Source organism: Hylobates moloch, unplaced genomic scaffold, assembly GCF_009828535.3.
Source record: "Hylobates moloch isolate HMO894 unplaced genomic scaffold, HMol_V3 SCAFFOLD_19, whole genome shotgun sequence".
Classification (NCBI taxonomy): Eukaryota; Metazoa; Chordata; class Mammalia; order Primates; family Hylobatidae; genus Hylobates; species Hylobates moloch.
In genome coordinates this window covers 13,218,024-13,236,251 of record NW_026652294.1, presented here as the reverse complement: position 1 = coordinate 13,236,251, position 18,228 = coordinate 13,218,024, and the positions used below count along the sequence as shown (strand labels likewise).

Here is an 18,228-nt window from a genome sequence, read left to right as displayed (position 1 = left end):
GATAGATAGATAGATAGATAGATAGATAGATAGATAGATAGATAGATAGATAGATAGATAGATGATAGATAGTAGATAGATAGAGATTTATTTTGAGATGGAGTCTTGCTGTCATCCAAGGCTGGATTGCAGTGGCGCCATCTCAACTCACTGTAACCTCTGCCTCCTGGGTTCAAGCGATTCTTGTGCCTCAGCCTCTGGAGTAGATGGGATTACAAGCATGCACCACCATGCCCCGCTAATTTTTGTATTTTTAGTAGAGACAGGGTTTCACCATGTTTGCCAGGCTGGTCTGAAACTCCTGACCTCCAATGATCCACCCACCTTGGCCTCCCAAAGTGCTGGGATTACAGGCATGAGCCACTGCACCTGGCCTGAAATCCTCCAGATTAAAGATGACTGCAGCTTCTCCCAATGCATGCCCCTCCATCTCACCCCTCTGTCCTAAGATAAAGTACCCTGAACTTAAGGTAATTTCCAAAACTGTCATTTTACTAGTTCCATGCACCTGCTCAAATATCTTTCGAATATCTATCTATAGGGTCAGCCCCATCTCTTCAGTCTGGGCCTCCCCATCTTGCCCACTCCAGCCACCATCCTCACTCTCTCACTCACAGGAAGCCTCTCCCAGATACTTCCATGCTCAGCCTCCCTCAGCACTAGCTCTGAGCGCTGGAAGAACTTGTGGCTGACATGACTGGGGACACATGGGTCTATTCTCTTGAATTGGTTCTCAGTTGTTTCTTGTATGTCAGTCTTATCTCCTCACAAAAATTTCACCCTCCTACAAAGTCATCAAAAAGATCTTCCTCTTGATCAAGAAGAAAGCACCTGCACTTTGGAACTGCAGATCTGAATTTAAACCCTGGCCGTACCACTTACTGGTTGTGTTACCATTTATCATTTTGAACCTGATCTCTCAGGATCGCTGTGAAAAGGAAATTATTAATGAAGATAATGATGCCATGGGCAGAATGAGTTTATGTATTTGTTTTCTGTCTTCCATCACACAATGCCCAACACAGTGGCAGACATACAGTTAGTGATTAATAATTTCTTCATTACAGGCCGGGCATGGTGGCTCATGCCTGTAATCCCAGCACTTTGGGAGGCGGGTGGATCACGAGATCAGGAGTTCGAGACCAGCCTGGCCAACACGGTGAAACTCCGTCTCTACTAAAGATACAAAAAATTAGCCAGGTATGGTGGCGCACACCTGTAATCCCAGTTATTTGGGAGGCTGAGGCAGGAGAATCACTTGAACCCGAGATGTGGAGTTTGCCATGAGTCAAGATTGTGCCACTGCACGCCAGCCTGGGTGAAAGGACAAGACTCCAACTCAAAAATAAATAAATAAATAAAGGAACAATTATTATTTCTTCATTATGTCCCACCCACCACATACTAAGAACCTACTGTGGGCAAGTTTGTCCCTGTGGAAACTAAAAAGATGTAACTCTGCTCCTTGAGATTTCTAATGTTTTTTTTTTTTTTTTGAGATGGAGTCTCGCTCTGTTGCCCAGGCTGGAGTGCAGTGGTGTGATCTCGGCTCACTGCCAGCTCCGCCTCCTGGGTTCACGCCATTCTCCTGCCTCAGCCTCCCGAGCATCTGGGACTACAGGTGCCCACTACCATGCCTGGCTAATTTTTTGTATTTGTAGTAGAGACATAGTTTCACCGCGTTAGCTAGGATGGTCTCAATCTCCTGACCTCATGATCTGCCCACCTTGGCCTCCCAAAGTTCTGGGATTACAGGCATGAGCCACTGTGCCCGGCCATCTTTTTTTTTTTTTTTTTTTTGAGACGGCATCTCGCCCCGTCACCCAGGCTGGAGTGCAATGGCACAATCTCAGCTCACTGCAACCTCCGCCTCCCAAATCCAAGCAATTCTCCTGCCTCAGCCTCCTGAGTAGCTGGAATTACAGGCATGCACCACCAGACCGGGCTAATTTTTGTATCTCTATTAGAGACAGGGTTTCACCACGTTGGCCAGGCTGGTCTTGAACTCCTGACCTTGTGATCCATCCGCCCCGGCCTCTCAAAGTGCTGGGATTACAGGCGTCAGCCACTGCGCCCAGCCCAACCTTTGTAATTTTGTTGATGACTATAATTTCAAAACTTCAAAAAGCCAGGTCTAGCAGAACAGGAACTAAGTGTTTCGGGGAAATGACACTTAAGAATGTCTGCCAAGGTGATGCAAGGTCCCACCATGCTCTGATCCAGAAAGCTAAAGGGCTGCTTTAATGGAGCTCTCAGTGGCTAATAATGAAGGTTACAAACAGGCTGTTTTGAAAGCCCTTGAAATAAAGATGGACAAAAGATTTCCCAGGGGAAACACTGTCTTGTCTTTTCCTGCTAGATGAAATCAATGAGCCCACATTATTCAAAATCCAGGAGATACTAAGGCCTGGGGTCTGGGAAGCTGAAAAGCACAGCAAATGGGCTGTGTGGCTGGCAGAGTTGGATGTGAGGCACTTGCCCCAGTGCAGACAGGAGCTGCGCAGCGTACCTGTGGAAACGTGCTGCTCTTGCATTGAGGACGTTTTCCTGGCGGCACCATCGCCAGAGTCTATTCCATGTGTGGAAGGCGGCAGGCAGGGCTCTCTGCTGGAAATGACCATCTGCTCTGGCCTGTAGCAGCTAAAGTAAAACAATGAATAACCTTTGTACTTAACTTTTTTTTTTTTAACATGACCTTTCAGGGTCACACTCTTGTGGGAGGATTGCTTCCTATATAATAAAAATGAGAAAAAGATGAAAATCATTATTTATTATATTTGCCAATATGCTAGGTGAAAAATGAAATAGGATAGGTGAAAAAATTTTCACTTAAACATTGGTTAAACATTTCTACACACACACACACACACACACACACACACACACACACACTCACTCTCTCTTCCCCATGGCTTAGGTGTTCATACCCATTACCTGTTTCACTGTCTGTTAGCATTTGACTCAGTGATATGTATGGGGTTTTTGAACTTAAACAATTTATTAGTCCTTTGTCATGTGTTATAAATCTAAATATTTCCCTACCCCATAATATATCTTTTTTGTTTATAGTGTTTGTCATACACATTAATGTAATTATAAAAGTCTACTATTTTACTGATACATCAGTAGAAGAAAGACAATGGACATAAGAATATACCGTATATGCCTCCATGATCCAAAACTTTGGGGGAAAAAGCATATATGCATGTATAGAGGTTTTATGTTTTTTTTTTGTTTTTTTTTTTTAGAGACAGAGTCTTGCTCTGTCGCCAGGCTGGAGTGCAGTGGCGCAATCTCAGCTCACTGAAACCTCTGCCTCCAGGATTCAAGTGATTCTCCTGCCTCAGTCTCCCGAGTAGCTGGGACTACAGGCATGTGCCACCAGGCCCAGCTAATTTTTGTATTTTTAGTAGAGACAGGGTTTCACCATGTTGGCCAGAATAGTCTTGATCTCTTGACCTCACAATCTGCCTGCCTCAGCCTCCCAAAGTGCTGGGATTACAGGCATGAGCCACCGTGCCCGGCCCAAATGTGTAGAGGATTTAAAAACATGGCTGCAAATTATTTGATCCTCCTTCACTGAGAAGTGATCTATGTTCCCTCCCCTTGAATCTGGCTGGGATAGTGACTGCTCTGACCAACAGAGCTTGGTAAAAGTGACACTATGTGAGTTCTGAGGCTGTATAAAGAGCCATAGAGCTTCTGACTTGTTCACTGGAACATTCATTTTGAAGCCCTGATGGCTGACTACCCCAAGGCCACCATGCTGTAAGGAAGCCCAAGCCTCACAGAGAGGTCATATACAAGTTCTTTGGTTAACATTCCCAGTTGAGCCCAGTCTTTGGGTCATTCTAATCCAGGATCTAGATGTGTGTGAAGAAAACTTCTAGATGATTCTAACCTCTTGCCATTAGAATCTTTTCAGTTGAGGCTGATCTTGGAACAGAAACCAACCATTCCCATTATGTCCTGTCTCAATCTTTGATAATCCATAAAGCATAATAGAATGGTTGTTGTCTTATACCACTGAGTTTGGGGTGATTTTTTACGTAGCAATAGATAATTGGATCAGTATGCATATGTATGTGTATGTGAATAGATAGGTACATACACTCCTATCCAAACAGAGGAAGAGAGATACCAGGCTTACCCATCAAATGTCATGAATGGTTTTATTTTTTCTTCTTTATGTCTTTTTATGCTTCCTAAATTTTCTATAATATCTACACATTGCTTTTCTATTTTTTATTATGGGCATTTTCAAATGTAAACAAAAGTAGAAGCCGACAGTATAATGAATACCCATGACCCTATCACCCAGCTTCAACAGTTAGCAAACATTCGCCATTCTGCAGAGAGCCATCCTTTGGTATTTGTGGGGGACTGGTTCCAGGGCCCCTCTCAGATACCAAAATCCATGGATACTCAAGTATCTTATACAAAATGGTATAGCAGGGCCTGCCTTCCTTGCTTGCTTCCTTCCTTCCTTCCTTCCTTCCTTCCTTCCTTCCTCCCTCCCTCCCTCTCTCTTTCTTTTGTTGAGACTGTCTCCCTCTGTTGCCCAGGCTGGAGTGCAGCGGCATAATCTCGGCTCACTGCAACCTCCCTGCCTCAGGCTCCCGTGATTCTCCTGCCTCCGCCTGCCGAGTACCTGGGATTGCAGGCGCACACCACTACGCCTGGCTGGTTTTTGTGTTTTTGGTGGAGACGGGGTTTCGCCGTGTTGGCCAGGCTGGTCTCCAATTCCTGACCTCGAGTGATCTGCCCGCCTCGGCCTCCCGAAGTGCTGGGATTACAGACGGAGTCTCGCTCACTCAATGCTCAATGTTGCCCAGGCTGGAGTGCAGTGGCGTGATCTCGGCTCGCTGCAACCTCCGCCTCCCAGCCGCCTGCCTTGGCCTCCCAAAGTGCTAAGATTACAGCCTCTGCCCAGCCGCCCCGTCTGGGAAGTGAGGAGCGCCTCTGCCCAGCCGCCCTGTCTGGGAAGTGAGGAGCGCCTCTGCCTGGCCGCTGTGCAACCTTCCAAGTGTGAAGTGACAGCCTTCGTTGTAGAATGAATGAAGACACTGGCACTGATTATATAACACCTTGGCAGCTATCTCAAGTCGTTGATGGTGGAGGTATTGGAATTATAGAAGAAAGCAAACACGACCGGGCGCGGTGGCTCACGCTTGTAATCCCAGCACTTTGGGAGGCCGAGGCGGGCGGATCACGAGGTCAGGAGATCAAGACCACGGTGAAACCCCGTCTCTACTAAAAATACAAAAAACTAGCCGGGCGTGGTGGCGGGCGCCTGTAGTCCCAGCTACTCGGAGAGGCTGAGGCAGAAGAATGGCGCGAACCCGGGAGGCGGAGCTTGCAGTGAGCCGAGATCACGCCACTGCACTCCAGCCTGGGCGACAGAGCAAGACTCCGTCTCTGATATTCAGTTGTGTTTGTAATCACGGAAAAATAAAAGCATATATTAAAAAAAAATGGTATAGCAGGCCGGGTGCAGTGGCTCATGCCTGTAATCCCAGCACTTTGGGAGGCTGAGGCAGGCAGAGCTCAGGAGTTTGAGACCAGCCTGGGTAACAGGGTGGCGCCCCACCTCTACCAAAAAAAAAAAACAAAAACAAACAAACAAAAAAAACACAAAAATTAGCTGGGCATGGTGGCTTGCACCTGTAGTCCCAGCTACTTGGGAGGCTGAGGCAGGAGAATCGCTTGAGCCTGGGGAGAGTGAGGCTGCAGTGAGCCAAGATCATGCCACTGTACTCCAGCCTGGGTGACAAAGTGAGACCTGTCTCAAAAACAAAACAAAACAAAACAAAAAACAAATAAATTGGCATCTGCATATAACCTATGAAATCCTCCTGTATACATCTCCAGATTACTTATAATACCCAGTACAATGTCAATGCTATGTAAATAGTTGTTATGCTATATTGTTTATATATTGTTTAGGGACTAATGACAAGAAAAAAAGGTCTGTATATGTTCAGTACAGACACAACTGTTCTTTTTTTCTCTGAATATTTTTTATCCATGGTTGGTTGAATCCATGGATGTGGAACCCACAGATACAGAGGGCTGACTGTATGTTACTTTTTAAAAAGGAAGAAACCCATAAAAAATAATATTTTTATCTTGTCTAAGAATAGAAAGATCTAATGTGCTCCTGGGATACCTATACCAAGAGGTGATATTCAGATTGTTAGCTAAAGGTTTAGGAATAACTAAGCAGTGCTCTTCCTATTTTTCAGACCCGCTATACCTTTGAAAGCAGGCCATGCTAGATCAGTGTGAGGGATGAAAACACTGATCCCGGACTGTCCGCCAGTGTTGGGCCCGTGTCAAGGGGAGTGCTTGTTTTCCAGGAAGGAAATAAAAGAGACCCTCTGCTCTCCACCTTGAATAAATACAACCTTTCTTTTTTTTTTTTTTTTTTTGAGACGGAGTCTCGCTCTGTCCCCCAGGCTGGAGTGCAGTGGGGCAATCTCGGCTCACTGCAGGCTCCGCCTCCCGGGTTCACGCCATTCTCCTGCCTCAGCCTCTCCGAGTAGCTGGGACTACAGGCACCCGCCACCACGCCCGGCTAATTTTTTGTATTTTTAGTAGAGACGGGGTTTCACCATGGTCTCGATCTCCTGACCTCGTGATCCGCCCGCCTCGGCCTCCCAAAGTGCTGGGATTACAAGCGTGAGCCACCGCGCCCGGCCTAAATACAACCTTTCAACTCTGACACTCACAGTCTTTTTCTGAAAGGCTTTCCTACATTCCGGTAAACTTGTATTACATGAACTTAAGATAACAAGTGGCAATGTCTTTTCAAAGCCAGTAACATAATCCAAAGGCATGTCAAAGAATGCAGTGACTCTAGCATTTCCTAAGTGTGGGAGGCAAGAGTGACGCAGAAAGAGGCCATGCCTTGTAGCATCCAAGCTCTATCAACTGAGATCATCCTTGGAAAAAAACTCTGGAGAAATCAACAGCAGTTCATTTGTTGGTCTGTACATTAATTCATGCAAATATTAGCACATATCCCATGCCAAGCACTGTGGGCTAAGGAGGCAAAAGGGACAGGCTGTACTCTAAAGGACTTCACAGCCTGTGGGGAAAGAGAAGCCAGTGAACAACTACAAGATGAATGTTCTGATAAAGCTATGCCTCCAGGGTAGGGGTGGAGGTGGACTGGCCTGGGGGAGGAGGTGACATCTGAGCTGGAAGGGAGTGTGAAATCGAGAACTGGAAGTACAAAGAGAAGCAGGAGAGCACAGAGGACCTTTAGGGAACCACTGGCAGCTTAACCGGTCAGAGTGCAGTTGTGAACGAACAGAGTGGTTAACAGGAAAGGGGAGAGAAACAGACAAGGACAAGCTCCCAAAGGAGTTTGTAGGCCTTGCTAAAAATTTGGATTCTATCCCCAAACTATAGGGAACTAGCTAACAGGTGAATCTTTAGATGGGCAGAGGCACTCCTCACTTCCCAGACCGGGTGGCCGGGTAGAGGCGCTCCTCACTTCCCAGACGGGGCGGCCAGGCAGAGGCGCTCCTCACTTCCCAGACGATGGGCGGCCGGGCACATACTCCAGCAGAAGATGGAGGTACGGGTAGGGTGGGCAGCACGAAAATAACTGGGAGGAGTTTGGTTTGTGTCTTCCTCTGTTTCGCTGCCAGAGATGATCAAAAAGGGGGCACTTCTCACAATGGCAGACACCATCAACTGAACCCTTTCCCACTGAGTGTAAATACGGCCTTGAAATCCTTCTCACTTCAACATTCCAGACAGGTACGCCCAATTGGTAGAACGGGCTTGTAAGGTTCACACTTATTTGTCACTCTGGTGCTAAAGTATGAGCCCTGGGAGAGCAGGAATTTTATTGACTTTATATCACAGTTGTATCCTCAGTGCTTAGTGCAGTATCTGAGGCACAGCAGTTGCTCAATAAGTATTTCTTAAATGGAACTGAATCTATCTTTCTCAATCTGCCTTTACTTATTTGTGGTCCTGACCTCACATCCTCCACCCCTGGGAGACATGTGTCTCACACTGTTTAGCACTGGGATGCAGAACTTATGCTCTACACCTCTCCCTGTACCTCGTGCAGGTCCCACTGGGTGAAGGGCTGGCTAACTCAGAGACTAAATGAATTTGAGTAAAGATGTGAATGGCTGATAAGAGCTCAGTACTTTCAGAGAGAACCTGTATTTTCATAGCAGATAAGAAATGGGAGTTATGCAGACTTTCTGATATCAGAGGTGGGAACTGGAAGAAATGACTTTGAGCTTTTTCAGCATCCTCTCTTCCAAAGCAGAACAAGACTTCTTGGCATAGGTCTTTTCCAAGAATTTTTCCAAAGCAAATGGGTCCAAGAATGTAAGCAAGTAGAGCTATCTGCTAAAAAGTACTCCATACCTGCTTGTACCGCCTCTTCTGAGTATACTGTAGCCACAATTTGATACACTTGCACAGCAGTGCTATCCTGAAACAAAAGGAAGAACACCTTCAGGTTTCAGGTTTTTAAAACTTTAAGGCAGGTAAATTGGGGTACAGTTACTTCCTGTGAGTTAAAGGCACCCCATGGGCTTACTAGTTTCATTCTAGGAGAGACGGTAATAAGAACCCGATATCTAATACAAAATGTGTCAACCTCTGATTGTGGACTGTGGATTGCCTGAAATGTTGACAACTTTCTTGTAAAACCTAATTAGACCACCAAAAGCACAGTAGCTCTGGAATTTAGGAAATATGTGTGAAATCCCCTAGATATCCTGAACTTTCTGGTTTCATGGCCAAACTTTGGGGGTCCGCGACATGTTGCCTCTCACACTAGGTTTTATAAACCAGGGTTTGGAATAATATGCCTTGATAACTCTAAATGAGTCAGTTAATTATTGGGATTCTCACTAACTCATTAAAAAATGCTTCAAAATTGGACCTAAACTATGCAAATTAAGTTGATTATACTGTGGGGAGAGGAAAAAAGAGGAGGGCAAAGAAAGGATGGACATACTGAACATTTCTGGCAGCAAGAAAGTTTATGCGTAGTGTTTCCCTCTGAGGAGTAAGATCTTACTCTTACTTGTAGGGAGGGGGCCAGGCAACTTTTATTTTTCCCTTTATACTTTCCACCCTATACATTCTGAGTTTTCCTCACAGAAATGTAGTGTTTTTATTTATTTATTTTAACTGAATGACTAGCTCTAAAATATTGAGGACATTCCCTGCACACTTTAAGACTGAGTCACAAATGTCCCTGACCCTTCTCTTTAACACTAGCAATGCATGAATTCTAACTTGTGAACATATTGATGCCTATAGGACAAAGGCAGTGAGCAACCAGGCACATACTTCAGACTATGGTGGCCAAGAACCAATGCAAATATGCTCATTCTATCTCCCATCTGATCAGCCAAAAACCCAAATTCAGGAACAAATGGTTTACAGCAGGACCTCCACCCCCATAGGCCTTTCTGAATCTGCCACACTAACGCACAGAAGGGCAAGCGATTACTCCTGGAAAACAGTAAGTCAGAGGCACAAAGTCCCTGAGAGCCAGGGATGAAGCTAGAGTCCCTACCTGTAGTGGTCCCAGGCAGCATGCAGTAAGGGGAGCTGCTCTCTTTCCTTTTTCTGCTCAATCTGAGACCGCCAGAGGTTCCAGAACCTGTGCAGCAGCTAAAGCAAGGTAGGAAGAAGATGGAAATTTACTGAGATGAAAGGTAAAACAGTGAATCCTTACTCCAGCCAACATATAGTGGGCATACAAATTAATGAGGGCTGAACTATAGAGCTATTCTGGGCCAACATAAAAGGCAAAAAGATGGTTCTTCCAGTCTATGGAAATCTAGATGAAGAGGCTATTCCTAATCTCACAGAATACAACGACATTTTAGAAAGCCATTTTAGAAATTAAAACTGATTTTATTGCATATTCCCACCTATGAAGTAGTCTTGGATAAATGTTTAAGTTCAATCTAAACAAGCCCTTAGATCTAACGATTATAGGAACCATGTAGACTAAAGGAAAATTAAATGATATAAACGATATCAAAAGGAAACAACCAGGTAAATCAATAACATAAAACATTGGGCCGGGCCCAGTAGCTCACACCTGTAATCCCAGCACTTTGGGAGGCCAAGGCGGGTGGATCACCTGAGTTTTCAGGAGTTTGAGATCAGCCTGACCAACACGGAGAAACCCTGTCTCTAATAAAAATACAAAATTAGCCAGGCGTGGTGGCACATGCCTGTAAACCCAGCTACTTGGGAGGCTGAGGCAGGAGAATCACTTAAACCCAGGAGGTGGAGGTTGCAGTGAGCCGAGATGGCACCATTGCACTCCAGCCTGGGCAACAAGAGTGAAATCCCAACTCAAAACAAAACAAAAAAAAACACAGAAAAAAACACACAAACATTATACAAAGTTAGGCATGGTGGTGTGCACCTGTAGTCCTAGCTCCTCAGGAGGCTGAGGCAGGATATTCTCTTGAGCCCAAGAGGATGAGGCTACAATGAGCTATGATCACACCACTGCACTCTGGCCTGGATGACAGAGTGAGACCCTGTCTCTAATAATCATAATAATAAATAAATTGTATAAACAAAATAACTGGCCTGTCCTTTTTTTAAAAAAAGGCAGTCATTTAAAAAAGTATACATTATGCTAAGTGAAATAAGCCAGTTGCAAAAGGACAAATACTATATGATTCCACCTATGAGGTCTCTAGAATAATCAAATTTATAGAGACAGAAAGTAGAATGGTGGTTTCCAGGGGCTGAGGAAAGAGGAAATGGGTACAGAGTTTCAATTTTGCAAGATGAAAAAGTTCTAGAGATGAATAGTGATGATGATTGCACAATGTGGATGTACATGTCACTGAACTGTACACTTAAAAATGGTTAAAGTGATAAAATTTAAGTGATGTATCTTTTACCACAATTTAAAAATATAATAGGCCGGGTGTCGTGGCTCACGTCTGTAATCCCAACACTTTGGGAGGCCGAGGTGGGAGGATCACCAAAGGTCAGGAGTTCGAGACCAGCCTGGCCAACATGGTGAAATCCCATCTCTACCAAAAATACAAAAATTGGCCAGGCATGATGGTGTGCATCTGTAGTCCCAGCCACCTGGGAGGCTGAGGCAGGAGAATAGCTTGAACCTGGAAGGTGGAGGTTGCAGTGAGCCGAGATCAAGCTACTGCACTCCAGCCTGGGCGAGAGTGAGACCCGGTTTCAAAAAAAAAAAAAAAAAATATATATATATATATATAAACAAAAACGTAATAAAGAAGTATGGTTGGGGGAAGGAAACTTCTAGATTAAAAGCTTTAAGAGTTATAATAACAAAATCCATTTCTGCTAAAAATCAATCAGAAAAGAACCAAATGAAGTTAGTGATCCTTAACTGCATTCTGGTTTGTAAAAAGCAGCTACAAATAAGACATTTTTAGGACAACTATGGAAATTTGAATGTTGACTGGATATTAATGTTAGGGAATCACTGTTACTTTTCTTAGGGATGATAATGACATTGTTGTTACATAAGAAAATGTCTTTATCTTTGAGTGACGCATGCTGAAATATTTAGGTGCAAAGTGTCGTGATATCTATAATTTACTTTGAAATTATTCAGCAAAAAACAATGAAGCAAATATAGCAAATATTAACAATTACTATATCCAGGTAGTGACTATACAGAGGCTTATTATACTATTTTTTTTCTATTTTTCTGTATGTTTAAACATTTTCATAAAACAGTAACAGGGAAAAAAATCCTACACCAAGAAACGAAATCTTCAAGTAGAGACAATATTTGCTGGCATCAAGTAAACAAACCATTGTTTTATAATAGACTTACAATGGAAGTGAACAGACTTAACAATAGAAACACAACCAAAGCCTCCTACTGGGGCCGGGCATGGTGGCTCATGTCTGTAATTCCAGCACTTTGGGAGGCCAAGGCAGGTGGATTGCTTGAGGCCAGGAGTTTGCGACCAGCCCAGCCACCATGAGGAAAAACCCGTCTCTACTAAAAATACAAAAAAATTAGCTGGGCTTGGTGGTGCACACCTGTGATCCCAGCTACTTGGGAGGCTGAGACATGAGAATCGCTTGAACTTGGGAGGCGGAGGTTGCAGTGAGTTGAGATCGCACCACTGCAGCTGCACACCAGCCTCGGAAACAGAGCAAGACCCTGTCTCAAAAAAAAAAAAAAAAAAAAAAAGTGTATTTGGGCCAGGTGCAGTGGCTCACACCTGTAATCCCAGCACTTTGACAGGCTAAGGTGGGCAGATCACTTGAGCCCAGGAGTTTGAGATCAGCCTAGGCAACATAGTAGGACCCTGTCTACAAAAAATACAAAAATTAGCTGGGTGTGGTGGCTTACAGCTGTAGTCCCAACTACTTGGGAGGCTGAGGCAGGAGGATCACTTGAACCTTTAGTGATCTACTGCACTACAGCCTGGGTGACAGAACAAGACCCTGCCTCTAAATAAGTAAGGAAAAAAAGAAAGTGTATTTGTATCACTATATCCCCTAGGTCAGGGTTAAAATCCACAGTCCCTGAACTTTGAGTCAACTATCCATTTCTTGGCAAACAGATAAAAAAATGGGATCAAACAAGTTTTTCTATCAGCAGGTATGGATTATCAAAGAAAATGCAAACTAAAGAGGCTGAGCACGGTGGCTCACGCCTGTAATCCCAGCACTTTGGCAGGCTAAGGCGGGTGGATCATCTGAAGTCAGGAGTTCGAGACCAGCCTGGCCAACATGGTGAAACCTCGTCTCTACTACAAATACAAAAATTAGGAAGGTGTAGTGGCGCATGCCTGTAATCCCAGCTACTCAGGAGGCTGAGGCAGGAGAATTGCTTGAACCCAGGAGGCGGAGGTTGCAGTGAGCTGAGATTGTGCCACTGCACTCCAGCCTGGGCAAGAGATAAAGACTATGTCAGAAAGAAAAGAAAGAAAGAGAGAGAGAGAGAGAGAGAGAGAGAGAAAGAAAGAAAGAAAGAAAGAAAGAAAGAAAGAAAGAAAGAAAGAGAGAGAGAAAGAAAGAAAGAAAGAAAGAAAAGAAAGAAAGAAAGAAAGAAAGAAAAGAAAGAAAGAAAGAAAGAAAGAAAGAAAGAAAGAAAGAAAGAAAGAAAGAAAGAAAGCAAGCAAGCAAACTAAGGTTTTAGAGTTGACAGTCTGGACAAATCTTGAAGCATAAAAGTTTTTTTAAAAACAGTTTCGCTTAATTTGGCAAGACTGAAAAAAAGAGTGAGAGAGAATGGCCATCAGAAGAGGTCCCTTGATACAGAAGACAACCCTCACCGTGACACCATGCTGCTGGTGAGCGAGATTCCTTCTTATTTGCTGGAGATGGGCGTGGGTCACATTGTCTTTTAGGGCTCTAAAGCAAAAATACTGTGCAAAGAAAGGACACAAATGATTACAAGGACTGGAATCAGTAGAGTCTGTAAGCTAAGAGTAGATGAAGGCAGACAGTGCCTCAAATCAGGGGGGAGAAGCTTGGTCACAGCTTCTCATAGCTGTTCCATCTCCCTGAGTGTTTCTCTGCTTTGAGATTCAACTGGGAGCCTAACACAAGCCAGCCTGCACAGCAGGCACTTAATAAATATTTGCTGAACCCTCCCTGCTGTCCATCTATACTGCACAAGAACAAACACACCCACACCAGGAGAGAACCCCATGACCCACATGACAATTCTACAGACCAAGGTAAACATCAACTGTTGCCTCTCAGAAAAAGACAGACTTTTTGTCTGTGGTGGTTTTTGTGTTTTTGTTTTTTTACCACGTGGGCTCAGGGCGTACATTTATATGATTATAAATGCAGTGCTGCTAAAATGGAAGAAGGAATCTTTAGTGAAAGGAAGGGTTGGGGTTGGGCCAGGATGGACCTGGATCCAGCTCCATCAATAATGCCTAAAAGGCCAGGTGCAGTGGCTCACACCTGTAATCCCAACACTTTAGGATGCTGAGGCAGGAGGACTGCTTGAGCACAGGAGTTCAAGACCACCCTGGCCAACAGAGGGAGACTCTGTCTGTATAAAAAACTAAAAAATCAGGCCGGGTGTGGTGGCTCACGCCTGTAATCCCAGCACTTTGGGAAGCCGAGGCAGGCGGATCACGAGGTCAGGAGATCGAGACCATCTTGGCTAACACGGTGAAACTCCGTCTCTACTAAAAATACAAAAAATTAGCTGGGTGTGGTGGTGGGCACCTGTAGTCCCAGCTACTCAGGAGGCTGAGGCAGGAGAATGGCGTGAACTCTGGAGGCGGAGCTTGCAGTGAGCCAAGATAGCACCACTGCACTCCAGCCTGGGCGACAGAGCGAGACTGTCTCAAAAAAAAAAAAAAAAATCTAAAAAATCAGTTGGGCATGGTGGCATGTGCCTGTGGTCCCAGCTACTTGGGAGGCTGAGGTGGAAGGATCATTTGAGTCCAGGAGTTCAAGGCTGCAGCAAGCTACAATTGTTAACACTGCACTCCAGCCTGGGTGACAGAGGAGATGCTATCTCTAATAATAATAGTAATGATAATAATACTAATGCCTCAACACTGGGCATGGTGGCACATGCCTATAGTCCCGGCTACTCAGGAGGCTGAGGTGGAAGGATTGCTTGAGCCCAGAAGTTTGAATCTAGCCTGGACAATATAGTGAGACCCCATCTCTAAAAAATAATAATAGTCCCTCACAAATTGGCTAAGCAAAGCTGATTTGCCCATTATTTCCCCATGCCTTAGGCTTCAATTTTCTGAGACAGAAGTGAAGTTATCAGACTGGATTAGGGGTTTTCATATTGTGCTTTGTGGAGCCCCACAGGCTCCTGAAAACATTTGAAGACCATCTCATGTAGCAAGGGAAGGGAATAGTAGCAGGTAGAACAGGGACCGACTCCCTGACATGCTTCAACCACAGCATGACTACTTTGACCTATTTTATAGGTGAGGCTTCCGCCACTCAAAAGGGGTTTTCCCATGTAAAAAAAGCTCAGGACTAAATGATGTCTGAGGTTTTGACAGCTCCATACCCCTCTGACCCTACACCATTAGCACCTGTAATCCAAAATGAAAAGAGGGACACCCACAATGAAAGGAGGGCTTCATGACCAAAACTCACCCATAGCTGACTGCATTTAATGAAGGTGATAGGGGTCAGGGTCCCCCAAGAGTGGATACCCAAGCAAGGCTGCCAAGCGGAGCCATGCCAGGATGCAGGGCTCTTACCAGCTGGCTGTGCCTGTGGTGCTCTTCTGCCATCTCACACTGGGCAGCTTCCTCTGCACACAGCAGCATGTCTGCCAGGAAGTGAAGGCCTCTAGTCTCAATAAGGTTCTGACCCCTACACAGTGCATTCTCAGCAAGCCACCTGAAGGGCCATGGCTATCGGGGATAACACACGTGCCAGGTGGGCTGAGGTCCACCTCTGTCTACTCCTGATGACCCAGGGAAGCAGTGGGCAAAGGGAAACCCTGTCAGTTACTGATCAAACATCTGGTCTTGCATTCCTCCCCTTGAATGCCCATGAGATGAGAGGCAAAAAAATACCTGAGATAAACTGCTATCAATTTCAGTAAACATTTAGAAATCACTGTATCTAAAGCAGAATCTGCTCCTTTTTTTATAGAATGTTTTGGCATCACAATCCAGTTAGATGTTTGAGCTAAAGATCTTGGAGTTATTTTCAAACCTTTTCTCCTCCCACTCTCATCTAATCAGTCGCCAAGTCCATCTGCTCCCTTCCTAAATCTCTTGGCTCTCTCCATCCCCTCCTGCTCTTCTGTCCCCACCCCCAACACCCTGCAGTTCACCCGACTCCCTTACATAGACTGGTAAGTGAGCCTCCTCCCATAACTGGTCTCCCACCAGTGCTAGCCTCTCCGCTAATCCAGAATTATCCCTTCCAAAGCACAAATCTGACTGCATTTCTTTCTTTCTTTTTTTTTTTTTTTTTTTAAGAGACTGGGTCTCACTCTGTCACCCAGGCTGGAGGGAAAGGGTGCCATCATAGTTCACTGTAGCCTCAAACTCCTGGGTTCAAGTGATCCTCCCAAAGCACTTGGATTACAGGTGTGAGCCACTGCCCCCAGCCTCTTCTCTTCTTAAAAACCCCTGATGCCGGGTGTGATGGTGTGTGCCTGTAGTTCCACCTACTTGGGAGGCTGAGAAGGGAGGATTGTTTAAGCCCAGGAGTTCAAGACTGTAGTAAGCTACCACTGCGCCTGTGAAAGTCACTGCACTCCAGCTTGGGCAACATGTGACCCTGTCTCTAAATTTTAAAAAGTAAAAAACCTCCAGAGGTTCCTGCATCTACTTTCCCACCATCCATACCTCCACAGCCCACCAGATTCTTGAATGCTTTTCCTCACTGAAATGCCTTTTCCACCCTTCTGCAGTCTTCCCCTAAGACATCAAACTTCCCAACTTCTCATCTCCTATGACTTAAATTCTGCACAAACATTACCTCCTTGGCTGAATCTCCAGTCGCTCTCACGGAACTTCATACACATCTTTATGATAGCAGTTATCATGCCATATTTAAAGACCCATTTTCATGTCTATTTTCCCCACTAGACAATGAACTATCATTAGTCTGAGCTTCCTCATATCCCAGAATTTAAGCAGGAGTTTATACAAAGCAAGACTTTGATGAACAAATAAAATGTGTGGATGAATATCCTAGGCAGTCCAAATTCTCACACTTGGGCACACAGTATGGTAGAGGTAGTGATTAAGAATATGGCTGGGTGTGGTGGCTCAGGACTGTAATCACAGCACTTTGGGAGGCCGAGGCGGGCAGATCACCTGAGGTCGTCAGGAGTTCGAGACCAGCCTGACCAACATGGAGAAACCCTGTCTCTACTAAAAATACAAAAAAATTAGCCGGGCATGGTGGTGTATGCCTGTAATCCCAGCTACTCGTGGGGCTGAGGCCGGAGAATCGCTTGAACCGGGGAGGCAGAGGTTGTGGTGAGCCAAGATTGGGCCATTGCACTCCAGCCTGGGCTACAAGAGCGAAACTCCATCTCAAAAAAAAAAAAAAAAAAAAGGGAAAAAAAAGAATATGTACACAGGGCTGGACATGGTGGCTCACGCCTGTAATCCCAGTATTTTAAGAGGCCGAGGCAAGTGGATCACTTTGGGTCAGGAGTTTGAGACCAGCCTGGCCAACATGGAGAAACCCCATGTCTACTAAAAGCACAAAAATTAGCTGGGCATGGTGGCGGCCACCTGTAATCCCAGCTACTCAGGAGGCTGACACAGGAGAATCGCTTGAACCCGGGAGGCGGAGGTTGCAGTAAGCTGAGATGGCACCACTGCAATCCAGACTGGGTGACAGAGCAAGACTCTGTCTCAAAAAAAAAAAAAAAAAAAAAAGAAAGAAAGAAAGAGGCCAGGTGTGGTGGCTCATGACTGTAATCCCAGCACTTTGGGAGGCTGAGGCGGGTGGATCACCTGAGGTCAGGAGTTCGAGACCAGCCTGGCCAACAAGGCAAAAACCCGTCTCTATTACAAATACAAAAATTAGCCGGGCGTGGTGGCACATGCCTGTAATCCCAGCTACTTGGGAGGCTGAAGCAGGAGAACCGCTTGAACCCGGGAGGCGGAGATTGCAGTGAACCGAGATTGCACCACTGCACTCCAGTCTGGGTGACAGAGCAAGACTCCATCTCAAAAAAATAAATAAATAAAGTTAAAAAAAAAAAAAGAGTATGCACACAGGAGTTAAAGGCCTAGGTTTTGAAAATCCTGACTCTGCCAATGACTTGTGACTTTAATATACACTCAACTCCTCTGAATCTGTTTCCTCGTCTGTAAAATGGCAATAGTGGCACCTACTCCACAGCACTGCTATGAGGATGAAGAGGATGATGCATAATGTCTGCTACATAGTAAAAGTGCAATAAATGGAAGCTATGATCATGGTAATGGTATCACCAAGAAAAAGATAGTGGTGGCTATTTCCACCACCTAGTGGGTAGAGAAAAGCATTTAAATTGTAACACCAAAAAATGTGAATCAGGAAAGTAGGATTACCTCTGAGGGAAAAGAAAAAGAACGCAGTCAGGGAGGAACAGATAGGTGTGCTAGCAAGGTTCTATTTTGAAAGTTGGGTGACAAGATACATAGTTGTCCATTTTATTATTTTTAAACTATAAATATGTAAGTACTCTTTTTATACACAATCCCAATTAAATAGAAAATTTTAAGACTGTCAACAGAGATAAGGCTGTTT

At 44.9% G+C, this 18,228-nt stretch overlaps 1 protein-coding gene across 1 annotated transcript in view; it reads right to left on the bottom strand.

Annotated features, from left to right (window-relative positions):
- Nucleotides 1–18,228, bottom strand: part of SFI1 (SFI1 centrin binding protein) — a 120,434-nt gene that overhangs the window by 22,721 nt on the left and 79,485 nt on the right. Inside the window, exons 11-15 of the mRNA XM_032139845.2 lie at nt 15,219–15,289; nt 13,299–13,391; nt 9,563–9,660; nt 8,398–8,464; nt 2,510–2,640 (exon numbers count right to left, since the gene is read on the bottom strand). Of these exons, the coding sequence (XP_031995736.2) occupies nt 2,510–2,640; nt 8,398–8,464; nt 9,563–9,660; nt 13,299–13,391; nt 15,219–15,289 (460 nt within the window). The remainder of the gene's footprint in view (nt 1–2,509; nt 2,641–8,397; nt 8,465–9,562; nt 9,661–13,298; nt 13,392–15,218; nt 15,290–18,228) is intronic.